Source organism: Bison bison, unplaced genomic scaffold (assembly GCF_000754665.1).
Source record: "Bison bison bison isolate TAMUID 2011002044 unplaced genomic scaffold, Bison_UMD1.0 scf7180017864499, whole genome shotgun sequence".
Lineage (NCBI taxonomy): Eukaryota > Metazoa > Chordata > Mammalia > Artiodactyla > Bovidae > Bison > Bison bison.
Genome location: NW_011495058.1, coordinates 10376215 through 10389523, shown reverse-complemented (window position 1 = coordinate 10389523; position 13309 = coordinate 10376215). Strand labels below are relative to the sequence as shown.

The window sequence follows — 13309 nt, the reverse complement described above, 5'->3', positions numbered from 1 at the left end:
CAAACCAATAAGTTTGAATCCGCTGACTTTAAAAGAGAAAGAACCCAGGCACCTTTCTTTGACTATGGATCCTCTTGGGGCCAGTGCCCCAAAGAAAGCACCATAACCACCATCCCAGGGAAAGGCTTAGACATGTGTTGTTGATCATTATTATAACCAGGGCTGAATTTGATAGCTCAGTTGTCATGGTGTCGTTTACCTTAATTAGATTTCATAAAATTAAAGTACACACAGACAAAAATGGACTTTTTAGTTTTTATTTTTATTAACCTCATCTATTATGAAATAGAATACAGAATTCAAGTAGCAAAGCTGGCAGCCCCAGGGTGTGTGGCAGGGAGGGTCAGGGTCAGGATCTGGGGGGAGGCGCTGAGGGAAGAGACGGGGAGCTGCCTACTGTGTGCGCTGAGAAGGTGTGAAGACTCAGGAGCCCAAGGAGCTGATGAGGTTGTGGGGACAGTGAGGGGAGAGGCTCTCCGGACCCACCCTGGGTCCTGGCCCTGGGTAATGGCAGAATTTCTTGTTACAGAGTCAAACTGTTTGCCCAATGGTTTGAAAAACTCTTACAAAATAAAGACATAATATAAAAATAACACATGGATTGAAATAACCCAAATCCAGAATAAAAACCAGGCTAGATTCTGAGCAGAGCTTTTAGAGACCATAGATGATGAAGGAACGTTGATCCTCTTATGGGGCCCCTCTATCACGAGCTCTTCTGAATGCCGCAGACGCCTGTTCTCCTGAACACACAGGAGGTGATGATGACAAGGTAGACCGTGCTCGTAATGAGGAGGAGGAGGTATGTGTAATAGGCAGAGGTGTTCATGAGGTGCAGCTGCAGGGTATCTAGGAGAAGTCCTTTGATTAGTTGCCTGTTCTTTTGAAAGGTCAGTACACAGTGATGGGAGGAGGTCACAATTCTTTCTTTCTGACGACCTACTATAAAGTGACACCCCAGCATCACCAATCCCCACAGTCAACAAGGACCACCACTACCATCACACCACCACCAGAACTACTCAGAATCCAACTCAAAGTTCAAGCCAATCGACAACTTCTGCTACGTTCACTTAGAACCTTTCTAAATATTAAAAAGTAAATTTGTGTTTTTAATGAATTCATGCAGTGGGAAAAAAGAATTTTTAAGAGATTTTAGCATTTTCTTTGCCCTCACTATGTCTCTAAGTAATAAAAACAGCTAATCTTCATTAACCCCAAATACCAGGCATTTATTCTGAGAGCTTTGCAAGCAAAGCTCTAATCTTACTTCATTTCACAATAATTCATAAGATTGTTATTTTCATTTCCATTTTACAAGTCAACTGTGAATGGAGAGAATGAATTTGCCAGATGTCACACATTTAGAAAATACCAGAAACCGTATTTTATTCCCAGCAATCTGACTGTAAAGAACACATTCTTAACTGCTCTGGAGTCCTGCATCTCCACATGCGATAAATACTCCAGACAGGAAAGTCTTAGCATAAACATCAAGTGGAATTGCTGACTTGGAAGCATCTGAGCCATTATATGTTGTGCGTTAGTGAGATTCCTACAAAAGTTACAATCCATGAAGTTTTCTGGTGTTCACAGAGGGTGGATAGTGGGGTTTAGTAAAGAGAACATTGCATTCACAGAAAATGCGTGCAAGATACAGCACAATACCTTCCATATAAGAAGATTTCAGTAAGTGTCATTTCACGTATTAACTACCAGCACAATCAAAATACTAGACACAAAAACATATCATGTTTCCCGGTCATTAGACACAAAAGCCACACTAACAAATGAAATCCACTGTGTAAATAGTTCAGAGTTTATCATGAACAGTTTCTAATTTAGAGTCATCTCACACCAAAACCAGCATTTATTGTGCTAAGATGACCCCTGGGAAATGATAACGTTTAGTGGGTAAGTCGTGTCCGACTCTTTTGAGACTCCATGGACTGTAGCCCACCAGCCTCCTCTGTCCATGGGATTTCCCAGGCAAGAATACTGGAGTGGGTGACCACTTCCTTTTCCAGGGGATCTTCCCAACCCAGGGATTGAATTTATGTCTCCTGCATTGGCAAGCAGATTCTTTACCACTGAGCCACCAAGCCCGAGAAATGATGATAGATTTACTTAAAATACCACTCAGTCTATTTCTGCAAATCCCAACAGTATAGCTTTTTTTACATTAAACCAAGTAAGTTCAAAAGTTAATTTTATATGGTGGACAAAAGTGCTATAGCTGACATAACAGCAAAACTAAACAAAAACTTACTGTTTTCATCTTTCAGACATGCTTTTGTAGAATTTACAACAGGGACTTGTTTTTCTAGAAGAAAGGAAAGCAAGTATTAGTTGATTGTGTATATCTATTTTTGATAGTGTGATATGTATGTGCATATAGACATCTATATGCATGCTCCGTTGCTGAGTCCTGTCCAATTCTTTGCTACCCCATGGACTTAGCCTGTCAGATTCCTTGTCCGTGGGATTCTTCTGGAAAGAATACTAGAATGGGTTGCTATTTTCTCCTCCAGGGGCTCTTCCCGACGCAGGGATTGAACCCACATCTCCCAGATCTCCTGCATTTCCTGCACTGGCAGGTGGATTCCCTACCACTGGGCCACCTGGGAAGCCATGGTTGTGGTTTAGTCACCAAGCCATGCCCAACTCTAGTGACTCCATTAACTATAACCCACCAAGCTCCTCTGTTCACTGGATTTTCCAGGCAAGAATACTGGAGTGGATTGCTATTTCCTTCTCCAGGGGATCTTGTTGACTCAGGGATCAAACTCGGGTCTCCCGCATTACAAGCAGATTCTTTATATTGGGAAGTCATATATATGTTATCCCTGCCTATTATTTTAGTCTGTCTATATGTCTGTACACATATATGTATTCTCCTGATAGAATACATTCTCCTGACAGAAGAGGAGTCCTTAAAAGTATAACAATGATGAGCCCCACAAGTGCAGATAATTGGTCTTTTTACTTTAAGCCAGGTAGACTTCAAATGGGAAATTCATCAGAAAGCAATGCAAGAGATGCAGGAGATGTGGAATAAGAAGGAAAAAAAGACTGAAGCATGACATAAAGGCAAACGTGTACAAAAACTTACTTTTATTCTTCAAACCATCATTTGGAGGTTTAGTAGCAGTGACAACTGAAGAGACAACTACAAGAAATGAGAACAATTATTAGTCAAATTTTCACGCCTGTTATTTGGCAATGTGCGTTTATGTTTATATATGTGTTATTAAAACACACATATATAAGTAGATAATCTGCTGAGAAAGAAACATTCATTAAGAAATATGAGCCCTACAATCCAGGAAGAGTTGGTCTGATTCTATGTAATTCAGTACATCAGTTCAGCATCAGAATAAATTCATCCAATCCCAGAAAATAAAACAGAATCTCTTATTTGAAGGAGTCTGGCTCCAGCAAATTTCCCATCGAGGAAAAATAAAAAACCAGCCACACCTTTCTATATCACTCACATCTCCAGCATCCGATACTCTTGCAATTGTGATATGTGTGGGAATAAAGAAAACAATACTAATAAGGCTAATAGCCATTGAGTGATTATTACTGTGCCAGGCACTCACTTACATACTGCACATGCAATACGTCATTTAATCCCCCACTGACACTGGACTGAGGTGTATTTTGGAGGATTCCATGTTACAAAGGAGTAAGTAAGAATTAGATGGTAAGTAACTTGCTTAGAGTCATATCAGTGATGGCAGAGCCAGAACTCTAAGGATTGTTGAGGGAGATTAAATGAGACAAAGCTGAGAAAAGTACTTTGTAGAAATAATCCATAGAAATGCAGAAAAATTAATCTATAGACAGAAAACAGAATTCCACACCAAAATAACTTCCTTTCTTAAATATTTTTAGCAATGATGATTTTATTACAGGAGCTCAGCATTTCAGTGCAATTCTTTTGAGGACTGAAAAATAGGCCAAATCACATTTATAGTCCTCTAACTAAGGGGAGGATGTCCCTGGTGGAGCAGTGGATAGGAATCTGCCTGCCAATACAAGGGGCATGGGTACACACTCCCTTCAGGCCTGGCACGTAACGTGCTAGGCTGCAATGAAAGTTGGTGAGAGGCATTTTCCAATGGCAAGAAATACATTCATTATGTAGAATGCAAGTAAGTCTGTGTGCTCTAGCCTCACCCCATCTTTAATCACAAAATTCTACTCCAAGTGATATATAAAAAAATCCAAATCTTAAAAACCTAACACCATGGACCATAATAAATGTACAGTAGCCAAGTTACTCTGATTTCTGTTGATCTGCAATCTGGCTCGTGCATAAGAACATCAATTTGATGTTAAGACTCGTTTCTGGACTACAGTTTGAGTAAAGCAAGATTGAAGTTAGATGACTTTGTTTGATGAATAGAACACTCATAAAAGACATACAATTATTCTTACTTCCTAATAAACTAAGATCTTCAACAGTGGAATCTCTTTTTGTGTGTTTATAGTGTCCTAAATTGTTAGGTACTTCCATATATGTTGTTTGATTTAAACCATATAACAACCCCAAAATACTATATTATGACCTTAATATTTTGGATGATGAACCAAGGCTGACAAAGTTTAGGTGAACTTTTCTCTTTCTTTTTTATTTCAAACACTACACTTTTTTTTTTTTTTATTCTGTAAGGAAATAGCTTTCAATTTAAGAAAGTTTTGCATTTGTTTTTCATTAATGCTTGACAGAAGAGGTGGAGTATCCCTTTGAAAAATTGTTCTAGGAGGTTATACTTATATTTCTATTCACATACCTTCATTCACTGGCGGAAAAAGAATCTCTTGATTATCTCCTCTTTTATTTTTCTCATGTTTGACGATACACATGTGTTCTTTATCCATGGAGTTTCCAGACACGGTCAGCCAGCTGAACTTCATGTATGTGTCAGCAGTCTTCACGGTATTTCCCTGCTGGGATGGCAAAACTCTGTTGCCTCTTTTTTCTCTCCAATAAACCTTAATAACATGAGGGAAAAAATTCTCCAGAAGACAAAGATATGTTCCAGTATTCTCACGCTTGATTTCAGTAATCGAAGGAAGAAACATAGTGGGCTTGGGGGACATGTCTATATCAAGGTCTCTATCTGTAGGAGAAAATGAAACAGTAATTAAAAAGAGTTATTACACAAACACAAATGTTGGTGTTATTTGGAACAACCTAGCAAGTGGTAAGAGGAAGATAGCCTGGTTGTTCATCCACAGAAGGTGGTGAGGTGTGTTTTATTGTTCTTGTTTTCAATGGGAAGAGAGGTTCAAGACATCATAAAACTTAAAGTCCCAGCTAATATGTAACAGAGGCTGGATTAACCTTGACATTTGTTCTTTCTCCACATGTTACAATGGGGTTTGACTTTTAACTGCCCCATATCAAGGCTTCCAGCCTTCATGAACACATTTATTGTTTAAAAATCTATTTTATTTTATTATAATGGAGACTGTTTTAGGGTGAATGGGAGTGCGTGGTGGGAATGGATTGAGGCAGAAGACCAGGTAACTATGAAAATGTCTCTATAGGGCATATTAAAAAACATATTTATAACTCATTTTTCTTGTCAAGTGAGAAAAAGTATGCTAAAGAGAGTATGTATGTATGTATGCTAAATATCTCCAAATTCAATTTTTTGTGTGTGAGTGGACAGTAAGATAACTTTCCATTTGAGGAATTAAAAGTACAGCTGTATTTTCTGGAGAATTTTTGTTCAGTCAGCATTCTTGTCTGCAAACAACTCCCTACTGGATAAAATTCTCCCTTAACATTTGAATTGAGTGTAGGTACATATATACATTCCCTATCATCTGCCAAGACAATGTACCAAATATGATAGCTACACATTATATCATTCAGTTTTCATACAACCGGTACTGGGTATACATTATTATCCCACTTTATGGATTAGAGACTGAGGCCAGAAAATAATTGCCCAAATTCACATAAGCATAAGTGGTACACCTGAAGTTCCAAGTCAACATGATTCCAAAGCCCAGGTTCTTTGAAAACACTCTTCCACATCAGGAAAGGAAATATGTCAACTCACAAAACTTACTTGTAATAACAAATTTAAACCTTAGGCCAAACACTTTCAAGATGACTGCACACTTTATACATGAATCCTTAGTAGTAGTCCACATGTACACAAGACAAATCCTATTAGGTTCCTTGCACAGTGTTTTTCCATACTGTCTTTTACAAACAGGGATTTGTTTTAAAATTCTTCCTAAGATTTCCACATCTAATCCTCTTTCACATTCCCGTTTTTTCCTAAACATCCTACAGTTCAGTTCAATTCAGTTGCTCAGTCATGTCCAACTCTTTGCGACCCTATGAACCGCAGCACGCCAGGCCTCTCTGTCCATCACCAACTCCCGGAGTTCACTCAGACTCATGTCCATCCAGTCGGTGTTGCCATCCAGCCATCTCATCTTCTGTCGTCCCCTTCTCCTCCTGCCCCCAATCCCTCCCAGCATCAGAGTCTTTTCCAATGAGTCAGCTCTTCACATGAGGTGGCCAAAGTACTGGAGTTTCAGCTTTAGCATCATTCCTTCCAAAGAACCATATATTTTTCCTTGAATTGTTTCTTGCCTTCCCCAATTCCCTTGAAAAAAAAAAATTGCTTTCTCCTGCTATCTACCTATGACAAAAATTTTATTCCGTTAACAAACATTTTTCTATAATAATTTCAAAATTATTCAACCCATATAGAAATCGTTAGACTAATTTAGCTTCTCTGACTTCTTCATATCCTAGGGAAACTATGATGGCCTTCAGTTCAAGAGACCAGGCTTCTAGTCCTGCTTCATTTTCCTCATAAGTTCTGTGACTGAGCCAACTGGGTCAATTAAAGCCTTTGATACTTTATTTATTTGAAAATGAAGTTCATATAAATCATTAGTGTTTTTGCCCCAGAAATCCCTTGGACAGAGGAGCCTGACGTGCTACAGTCCATGGGGTTGCAAAAGAGTCGGACACAACTTAGCATTTAAACAACAACAGCAAACCAGTGCTGCAGTGAGACCAAAACGAAACAAGATGTGAAAAGTAAGTTGATTAAAAATGCTATGGAAATAAGAGATAATAGTTCTCATTATTAGTGATTTGTTTGTGTTGATTGTGTGCTCCAACATGACATTTTTATATCATGGTACCAGAGCTCATCCTTACTGATCAGAATTCAGTATTTTGGTTGCAACTGAATCCCTGCCAATTAACTTTGGACACTGGTTCCCTTGATTGCAATTCCACTGTGCTCTCAATTGTCTGAAATCCTCAACTCTATCATCACAGGAAACATGCCTTTCACAAACCAAATTGATAGGCAATTATTAGTCTTGTCTTAGCCAATGTATTTCCAGGGTTAAAAAAATCAAAAGGAACATTGGCTAAAGCCTAATATATTCAGTTAGTATATGAAACTGCTTCACTTGTTTTGTCCAAAACAAATGGCATTCCCCCCAGTCAAGACCACAATTGATTTTGGCTCCACGCTTTGACTAGAAATTTTAGCCTTGAATTGACTTCTATCCAGCTCATGAACAGAGTTCAACTTGTGAGTCCTTGCAGTGGGCCTTTAAGACAGGATGACTAGAGAAATGGCAGGATACCTGGTCCTCAAATTCCCCTAGAGTCATATTGCATCATGAAAACCTTCCCTGCCTGACTCTCTCTGCAGGGTCATCTCTGAATGACATTAAACTTTATGATGTTCGTAACATTGATGCCCTGGAAGCAAGAACTGGATTTATTTAAAAAACCATTTCTTCCATTTTATATAACAGATGTTGAAGCCAATGTCCACCTTTTACTTCATTTTCCTCCCAAAGACTCCTGCATTGAGATCTCTTTCTAATATTATTTTAACATACCTTATTGGAAAATTTGGTATGCTTCTTTATCACTTTATTAAAAATATTATTCCACTACATTTTTTCAACATTTAAAATTTTCAATCACTTGTTTATAGAGATAGAACATACACATATCTCTCCTATCTCTGAGAATGAAATCTTACACTGTGTTTCCTGCCAGGTCTTCACAGGCCTTTTTCCTTCTACTTCCATGAGTGTCTTTGATTTTCTATTCCTATTTTTGCCCTGCCTGAACCTGTGTGTGTGTGTGTTTAAGTATTCATTTATTTGGCTGCATCAGGTCTCTAGTTGTGGCACACAGGATCTTCTTTGCAGCATGCAGGATCTAGTTCCCCAATCAGGGAATGAACCCAGGCTCCCGCACTGGGAATTCAGAGACCCAGTCACTGATCCAGCAGGAAAGTCCCTGTATGTGTGTTTTTATCTTCAGTTCAGTTCAGTTCAGTTCAGTTGCTCAGTCATGTCCGACTTTTTGCGACCCCATGAATCGCAGCAGGCCAGGCCTCCCTGTCCATCACCAACTCCCAGAGTTCTTCTCAAATAAAGTTTGGAAGCAAGCAACTTACATAAAATAACAAATAGCATGTTTCTTTTTCTGCCTTGGATTTTGATAATTTAGTAAGTTCTAAGGCAATGGCACCCCACTCCAGTACTCTTGCCTGGAAAATCCCATGGGCGGAGGAGTCTGGTAGGCTGCAGTCCATGGGGTCAAGAAGAGTCGGACACAACTGAGTGACTTCACTTTCATTTTTCACCTTCATGCATTGGAGAAGGAAATGGCAACCCACTCCAGTGTTCTTGCCTGGAGAATCCCAGGAACGGGGGAGCCTGGTGGGCTGCCGTCTATGGGGTCGCACAGAGTCGGACATGACTGAAGCGACTTAGCTGCAGCAAGCAGCAACTCCAACAGAGCATGAGGAATCAGATAACGTGTTTGCAAATCCTAGTTCTGTGAGATAGATGCAAGACATAGAGAACTGTGTCTGTTTTGAATTTCTGTCCAACTTTTTTCAATATTTACATAAATATATGGAGAAGTTGACCCTGCTACGGTGACACAGAGGTGACTTTCAGCAAACCACATAAGGTAAGAATGTGCGGAGAACTGAAGAACCCTCCCTGCTCTCTCTGGGCTGCTTGGATTACCTCTGTTTCCAGCTCACATCCATTGGGAGTAGAGTTGCATCTTTTTTCACTATTTTGCCTGAATCTTTTTAAATCTCCTTTCAAAAAGTGTTTTCAGTGTAAAGTCAGTTCCTGGTCAAGAGTGTCACTTAGAGTAAATATGTCTTTCATTACCAAAGAGGAACAGAAGCATTGTTTTCACAAATGACAGTAAAGCAAATTATAAGCTACTAAATAGTCAATCAAAGTAGTCGTTTAAAAGGTGAGGCTGAGTGCTTAGTCATTCAGTTGTGTCTGACTCTTTGAGACCCTTTGGACTGCAGCCTGCCAGGCTCCTCTGACTATGGGATTTTTCAGGTGAGGATACTGGAAAAGGTCAGGCTATGGAACTGTAAATACTCAGGATATACAAACATGACTTAAATGTTTCTAACATCAATAACAGTCCAGATCATGTACTTTGGAATAGACAAATCCCTATTGAATCCTAAACTTTGCAATATATCTTGTTAGGTGACTGTAGGCTAGTAACTGAGCTTCTTAAAACCTCAGTGTCCTTATATATGAACTAGGAATAAGATGGTTCCTGCTGAGGAATGAGATACAGCACTGAAACTTCTTATGCTGTCTGATTCTCAGTAAATAGCAGCTGATACTAAAATTCTCTTTAGTGAGACGACTTAAGGTAAGGACATTTCATTAAATTCTTCCACCAGATAAAATACATGAGTTTTATAAGCTATAAATATTACATCAATTGAGAAAGAAACAAGCCCATCAATCCAAGATCTGCTGTCTGTCTAGCAGCCACGGATCATAGAACATGGGTCCTAATCATGGCAGAATCTATAAAGCTCATCTGGTAGAATAGAAACTGTTTGACTGTTGGAACTCACTCTATCTTTGTCTAGCTTACTCTTTTATCTCCAGCATCCAACACAGAAACTGTCCTCAATAAATAAATGCTGAGAGAATGGGCAGATGAGGATATTCAACCATGTAAACTGTTTTCATGGACTTTGGAGCTGACATGGCTCATAAGAGAGGGAGTAAAAGTCTCTTGGTCATGTCTGACTCTTTGCAACCCCATGGACTGTAGCCCACCAGGTTCCTCTGTCCATGAAATTCTCCAAACAAGAATGCTAGAGTGGGTAGCCATTCCCTTCTCCAGGGTATCTTCTTCACCCAGGGATCAAACCTGGGTTTCCAGCATCACGGGCAGATTCTTTACTACCTGAGCCACCAGGGAAGACAGGGCTCATTGAGCTCACAAATTCCATGAAACTGATCCATATCCAGGCAATGTAACAAGAGATGTGACTACATACATTTCAACTTATCTCAGCCTCCTTCTAAGAAGCTACAGTAATAAGAAATGAGATTTATCTATGTTCTATAGTCATTTACTATAAGAATTTTTATGTACCGATTTTAGGGATGGGATGAAAACCGATAATGTAGTTTTGTAAAATATTGGGAGACAAGGACACTGTGTTTTATCTCAAACTGTAGAGAAAAAATAATTAAGAAAAGTGATTCTCACTTAATAGATTGTCTAGAAGAAAAGGAAATTTAATCAATAGCTTATACCAATGTAATGACATATGTTAATGGTGTAAGAATATTGACACATAAACGAAACAGTAAAAAAGACATGATCCTCAAATATTTTACTATCTGCTGCTAAGACGCTTCAATCGTGTCTGACTCTATGCGACCCCATAGACGGCAGCCCACCAGGCTCCCCTGTCCCTGGGATTCTCCAGGCAAGAACACTGGAGTGGGTTGCCATTTCCTTCTCCATTTTTACTATCTCCATTTTACTATCTAGTCTGAGTCTATTTTAATGGTTTATGTTTGTGTGTGTGTATTTTAAAAGAAAAATTCCATTCTGTTTTTAAGGAGAGAATAAATCATTTACAAAATAGTTGAGTTTCCATATACAGCAACCAGTAGCTGCAGAATTATTGTTCATATGCTAAGACCAAGCATGCGGCAGTTAGATAAAGTGAATACTTTAGATCCTTGGGTCAAGAAGATACCCTGGGGAAGGAAATGGCAACCCACTTCAGAATTTTTGCCTGTGGAATCCCATCGACAGAGGAGCCTGGCAGGCTATAGTCCACAGGGTCGCAAAGAGGCGGACATGACTGAAGTGACTTAACACACAGCACAGATTGTTTTCTCTACAAAAACACTTGTCACTTTCCCATAACTAAGGCAAAAAAGAGAAAAACATTACTTACCAGGAGGAGCTACTATGAGCTCAGTTGCTTTTCCAAATATCTTCTTCCAGCCTGCACTATCACACTGGTTGAAGCTCCTACAATAATCTTAGCCTTCTCCTAACTTCATATCATGACTGGAAGTTAAACATTTTGTACTGGAAATTTGATCTTATGGATTCTTTTGAAAGTCCTTAAACATAGGTTTTATGGTATCTGATGTTTTATTAGTTTTCCTCAGACAAATGGACCCAAATATCTGCTTTCCATGGAGGAGAAATTATTGAAGGCACTGATGAAAGATGAAAGGAAGAAAAACAGGAAAAGAAGAGTTCACCACCAACGGGTTAACCACCTGCCTTCCTAAATTTCCAGTAATAGTATTCAAAGAATTAAGCCTTTTTTTTTTTTTTTAATTTCCAGGTGTTCAACTCTGTTGAAACTGCTCAGAGTTTGCATCAAAGAAAGACCCTTCTGTTCTCACAAACACCAGAACCTCTCCCTTAGGGATTTGGGGCTATATTGTTGAAAGGAGGTAACTCTTCAGTCACTGAAAATGTAAATACTCCATCACAAGTGTACTTGGAAAATGTGAGCAAAGTTCTCCATTCACTGGGTAACATTCTTTACCATGGCAACACAAGATGAGAAAATAAGTTCTGTGATGAGTTTTTCTTTTCACCCTTAGGATTTAAGAAGAAATCTGTAGAATTTTTTCTCCTTTGAAATAATAGATTCCTTATTGAAACTAAAACTTAAAAACAATATCCATTTATCTGATAAGTTATAAGAAGACTCTTGGAGACTGTTTCATAATCTGGAGATACTTATCTTGGATCAGGGTGAAAAAAGGTTGTCAGAGGCATCTGGGTGCTCCTCTGGCACGCATGAGCTGTCCATCCCCCAGGACCCACACAAGACAGATCAAGTATCCTTCTGTCCATGCCAGAGCCACCTGGTTGGTCCTGGCCTAAGTCCTATCACCAAGCAGTGCCTTTGCCCTGAGAATGAAAATAGGTCACAGTGACAACTGTCCATTCATAGCAGCTGAGTCCTTAATACACAGGAGAAGACGAGAGATCTGGATGAATATTTTGTTTAGAAAGCTTTTTTTAATTGAAAATTAAGTTAATAGTATTCATACTTTGGGTTGTCAAATACCATTTGGACCTATTGAGATCTCAGTGGTATCTGAGGTACTACTCAGTACCTCTCTGGTAGCTTGTACTCTGTTTTTCCTTATTCTAGACCATGAATCAAATTATCAGGAGCTTTAGGAGTTGCCTATTTTTCCAAACCCATGAAAGCTTTACCAATAAAATGCAAAAGAGTAAGTAAAGGGTTATAAAATCATTTGTCAAATTTATAAGAAAATTCTAGAGCTATAAGAAGAAAGAGTGTAAGGTTTTATAAAGGCCATAAAATTAAACCTGAATAAATAAAGAGACATATCATATTTGTATAAGGAAAACTAAATATCATAAAGATACTGATCTTTCCTAAATTCACATTTATGAAGTTACTATAATTCTTATGAGAATTAAGAAAATATTTCATTTTTTGTTCTATGATATAAGGGTTCAGGGTTAGCAAGTTAAATAACATTAAATATGATTAAGAATAATATTGAATAGACATTTGGCCTAATAGATGTAAACCTTTATTGCAAAGTTACTGACATAACATGATAATGGTGTATGAATACTGAGACATAAATGAAACAGAAGTCCTCTAGCAAATACTTCAAGTATATGTTGATATAAAAATATGGTAAGTCGTTTTTAAATTGTAGGGCAACAAAGAGATTATCTTAAAACTAGATTAGGATAATTGATAATCTGTTGGGAAAACAGAAATAATTTTCTATCAAACACAATATATGTGAAGTTCATATTAAAAAACGTCTAGAGATGTGAAGCTCCAATACTTTGGCCACCATATGTGAAGAACTGACTCACTGGAAAAGACCCTGATGCTGGGAAAGATTGAAGGCAGGAGGAGAAGGGGAGGACAGAGGATGAGATGGTTGGATGGCATCACCAACCCAATGG

The 13309-nt window shown here is 38.6% G+C and overlaps 1 gene segment (V, D, J or C); it reads right to left on the bottom strand.

Moving 5' to 3' along the window:
* Nucleotides 1-245: 245 nt before the first annotated feature.
* The window catches only part of LOC104980409, an 18475-nt gene continuing 5411 nt past the window's right edge, over nucleotides 246-13309 (bottom strand). Inside the window, 5 exon segments of the C gene segment in view lie at nucleotides 246-849; nucleotides 2270-2323; nucleotides 3113-3169; nucleotides 4800-5129; nucleotides 11280-11330. Coding sequence covers nucleotides 707-849; nucleotides 2270-2323; nucleotides 3113-3169; nucleotides 4800-5129; nucleotides 11280-11330 — 635 coding nt within the window.